Source organism: Lactuca serriola, chromosome 2 (genome assembly GCF_051521515.1).
Source record: "Lactuca serriola cultivar US96UC23 chromosome 2, Lser_US96UC23_V15, whole genome shotgun sequence".
NCBI classification, from domain to species: Eukaryota; Viridiplantae; Streptophyta; class Magnoliopsida; order Asterales; family Asteraceae; genus Lactuca; species Lactuca serriola.
Genome location: NC_136409.1, coordinates 225908463 through 225912879, shown reverse-complemented (window position 1 = coordinate 225912879; position 4417 = coordinate 225908463). Strand labels below are relative to the sequence as shown.

Sequence of the window (4417 nt, the reverse complement as noted above, 5' to 3'; positions counted from 1 at the left end):
AAGGTCGTCGATGGAAACAACTTTATTAGCCGGAGATGAAGATGAAAGTGAAGATTGAGCGAGCAACATCTCTGCCATAACGGAAGAAATGCATTCGTTTATTCAGCTACTTTTGATGTTTTATATTGTCATGTTATCGCATATGAATAACTTGCGAACGGAATTTGCAGTTTCTTTGCCTATAAACGCCGGACTTAGGAATTTGTAGTAGTAGCTATACGCCGGACTTGCAAAATAAGGAATGGAATGGACAATTCCATTCCTCTTCAAGAAAATTGTTTGGGTACAGGAATGTCAGGTTACACAGGGAATGCCGTTTCTGTTTTTCTTCTTTCCTCGTTCCTTTCTCTATAAGAGAAAAAATGACCAATCTACCCATCGTTACTTCTTCCTCCAATCTCTATACAAAACATATATTATGAATTTCAGGTTTGCAACAATGAATCGGGACAATGAGTAGAGCCATAAGCCATTGGTGGAGAATCATTGTCATCGTCTTACTCAAACTTTCATGCTCTTGTAAAAACGTCACCATCTAATTAATTTGAGAGTATTTGTTGGCTTTTTTCCTCAATTGCATTTATCAGTTTATGATTTATATTTCTTTGGGTATGCTTCTAGCGCTAAAAGGGTGTATTTAAATTGTAAAATTGGTACGAAGTATCACCAAGAGTAAAAGAAAAAAAAGAAATTCTAGACAACCAACTTTGTTAACATGTTTTTCTTTTTTCTTTTTCTTGTTCAATATGTTTCTCTATGAACATTTTGTTGGGGTTTCAACTTTCTGTTTGAAAATTCTACACAACTCATTTAGTTAAACATATGAAACTGGTTGATCTGTTTGATTAAACCCGTTGAAAATCTCAATCAAACCCTTTAGTTATTAGGTTGTATTTTTATTGGGTCACTTTTTCGGAACTCTAGATTCTTATTTAACCTCATATGTGTTAATTCAAACATTTTTTATTTCATAATGTCTAACTCCAAACTTATGTTATTATTAATATGCAAAATCATTATAAAGGATTGATAGGTATTATTTGTTCCATAAATTTCATAAGTATACTTTAACAAAAATAGGTATTATTTGTTCCATAAATTTCATAAGTATACTTTAACAAAAAGATATATTTTATATTTAGAATACAATTTTTAAGTAAAAAAACACAATCATTATTCGTTAAAACTATTCCTCAATTTAACTGTTGCATTTTTATCTAATTTTAAGGCTATATGGTACGGGTAACAAAAAACAACGGCGTTAAATTGTGAGGCAAATTTCAGTGGTGGTGTTCCTAACTCACAATGCCGTTGTGAGGCAAAATTAAAGAAGAAACACAGAAGAATTGGAGAATAAACGCCCCGTTTCACCCGGTGGTGACGAGCACGAGTTGTAACACGATGAGAAGCAACAAGTAGGGGGTGGTGTTCCCCCCGTTATGACCGCGTTTCCGCCTTCCACCTCAGCAACATCATTTCTCGTTGAGACCCATACCGTGTCGTCTAAATAACCAACCACACTACTAAAATTTAGCCATATGGTCGAAATCAAATACCAAACTCTATATATAGACCCAAATATAATTATAAACATTATTACACAATCAATAAACCTCTCTTGTTTGCTTATGGATGTAATCCGATTAAGAAAACATTAATACATAATCAATAAATTTCTCTAGTTTGCTTATGGACGTAATCCGATTACCTTAATCCTATGAATACTTAAAAAATCTGTGCTCTATATTCTTTTGCGTTTTATAATTGTGTGTTTGTTGTTCGCAACCCTAACAATCTATGGTCTCTTCTTCTATTTATATGATTTCGTCACTAAAAATAATTTAACATGATGTGAATTTAGCTCATAACCTAGAGATGATGTTCATAGACAAAAGTTTCTGTACAAAAAAACATTACTCATTAAAAAAATTTACATATATACAATGACAAATGGTTATGACGATAAACTATGTATAACAAATTAAGGTATATGATACATAGGGTTAGAAAGCTTAAATGATCTACTAGCCACTGAAGTACCCATCAAATCGCTCCATTGGTCACCAGAGTTTCCGATAATCCGATATCCCTCCTCTATTATCTCTTTCCTTTTTTCCGACTTGAATTCAATTGCCGATTTTCCTTGGTCGTCGTCACCTCTGTGTATTTTTCAATTATTAACAAGAATCCATTTCTATCTTAATTATCAGAACAAAAAAAAAGAGTTAAATGTACTTGATACTATTAAAACCATGAGAAAGTTTTAATAGTTACCTCAAAATGAGTTTGTCCCAATTTTGATATCCGGCATTGATTAGATTTGTAACGGTAACGTTTCTTTTGTCCTCGCTACGCCCTGTCAACAAGATAATCTGGAACCCAAGCCATGAAACCTCCTCGTATAGCTTCAAACTGGGTTCGATCACTGTTGCCTCTCCTTCAACAACCCATCTGTCGAATTGGACGCAATCGAAAACTTCCAACCTAATTAATTAATTAATCAAACTTCTCTCATCATTTATCATTTTTATTGAGTTCTTTTCATCTTTGTTTCAAAATCATTGGAAAAAATAGCCACATTTGGTTCTTGACATCAAGAATTTTTTTAATCGAAATCTTGATGACCCGAATCAAGATTTCTTAATCGAAAAGTTTTAACAAAAATAATTATCAAATTATACCCGAAACCGTGGTCAGAATAATATGGAAGATTCGAGAGCAAGGTTTCATCGATGTCGAAAATCCACACATCCATTCCATCATCACCTAATTCTAGGCTCTTGGCATAAACTCGAGCCTCTTTTGAAACCATTTCAAGATCAAAGTTATAAGCCTGACCCGACATATATTCTTCAATATAATCTGCACATTCCATTGGAATCGTTTTCCACGGATTCAAATTGTTTGATTCCACCGCGACTCTCCAACTCGTGCATTGCATTGTAAGCTCTTCGGTCATGTTCTTGAGTCGGGTTTCCGGGTATTCAATGATCAAAGGTCTTGGAAGGAGGTCGAGCTCTAAATCCATGCTTTCTTGACATGAGAAAGCCATGCAAACAAGACACAAGAACATGGTGTATGTAAGGAACGTCATGTTTATAAGATCAAAACGACAAAAATCAAGAGGTTTGAAATCTCTGGATTGTCGTTTTGATCTTTTTCCCGATTCCAAGAACTTGGAAGAATGGATGAATGCGGCTCCTAAATCACCATCAGCTTAGCAGTCCGTGGGATTCCGGTCTGGTTAGCCGGTTGGCGAGATGTGGAATGGGGTTATCGGTGACGGATTTAATGTTAGATTTAAATAGTCTTGTATTGATGAATTTTGACCAGTGCTAATTTTGGCCAACTAGCTATGCCATAATCATCGACAGTACGTAATCTCTGCATTAAGATGTTGTACTCTCTGCTTCATAATTAAGTTCTTGAAATTGTTGGTTGGATCACCTTCTATGTCCTCCCAATGGTCTTTTTTAGCCAACTATAGAAAAATATATGATGTATATATGTTTTCTAATTCATTTCGGCAAAATGTGCCAACTCTCAATGCTTGCATGATTTTCAATTTTTTATTTGTTATGCTATTTCATTCAGATTAATTTTATAGGTCCAATCGTCTTCCTCATCTGATTTTCATCGAAAACTCAAATTCCACAATCACCCGATTCATGGAGATCATATGTGTTAGTGGCCGTTTTATGTGTATTTAGATAGTCCAATTGGATTTAGGCTTTTATGTATTTCAACCCATTTGTAATATGTATACATTACTAGAAAATAGATCTTTAATGACATATGAATTATGATACACACTCATTTATGATACCTAAAGAAAATGTTATGCCTTATAAAATTTGAAGGATTTAGGACACGCATTTTTGCATGTCCTAAAATTACCTATCGTTTTATAATTTTTTAGGCAAACGCGCGTCTCATCCTTAGTGGCTAGGGGGGGGGGGGGGGGGGGGGGGAAGAAATCCCCAAAAAGTAAAAAACCAGCCTTCAGTGATTTAGGGTTAGTTCGTTTCATCGTTTGTTTCACTTTCCTCTCTCGCGTCTCTTCCCTAGTCCTCAAGCTCTCTCAACTCATCCATTCTTCTTCCGATGGATTTATTCATCAAACCATCAGCTCCCGCCGCTACACCACCACCGGCTCCAGATAACCCTACCACCGACATAGATTCCTCACCATGAATTGCTACCAAAATCACCACTTCCCACTTCTCGCATCTCAGTCCCTATATGAAGTAATCAGTCAACCTTCATTTTCATCGATCCAAAGAAGAAGAACAAAGCTCGAAAATGGCAGTAGTTCGAAGAGTCAAACTGGGTTTAGAGGTATCAACTCAGGGTTTGGGTTGTATGGGCATGTACGCTTCCTATGGAGCCCCAAACCATGAACCTGTCATGATCAAGC

General features: G+C 35.6%; 1 protein-coding gene across 1 annotated transcript; it reads right to left on the bottom strand.

The window, feature by feature from the left end:
- Positions 1–1867: 1867 nt before the first annotated feature.
- LOC145090838 (acid phosphatase 1-like) lies at positions 1868–3260 on the bottom strand. Its single transcript, XM_079028898.1, has 3 exons — positions 2682–3260; positions 2275–2484; positions 1868–2159 (listed from the first exon to the last, which is right to left on the bottom strand). Exons 1-3 carry the CDS (start codon positions 3092–3094, stop codon positions 1982–1984), a joined length of 801 nt encoding a protein of 266 aa, XP_078885024.1. The 5' UTR covers positions 3095–3260; the 3' UTR covers positions 1868–1981.
- Between the last annotated feature and the right edge of the window lie 1157 nt (positions 3261–4417).

Excerpts from the sequence above, each read along its gene's own strand:
- LOC145090838 (XM_079028898.1), bottom strand. The coding sequence starts at position 3,094 with ATGACGTTCCTTACATACACCATGTTCTTGTGTCTTGTTTGCATGGCT. Across the intron at positions 2,485-2,681 it reads TATTCTGACCACGGTTTCGG|GTTGGAAGTTTTCGATTGCG; the intron begins GTATAATTTGAT and ends TTAATTAATTAG. Across the intron at positions 2,160-2,274 it reads TGGGACAAACTCATTTTGAG|AGGTGACGACGACCAAGGAA; the intron begins GTAACTATTAAA and ends AAAAATACACAG.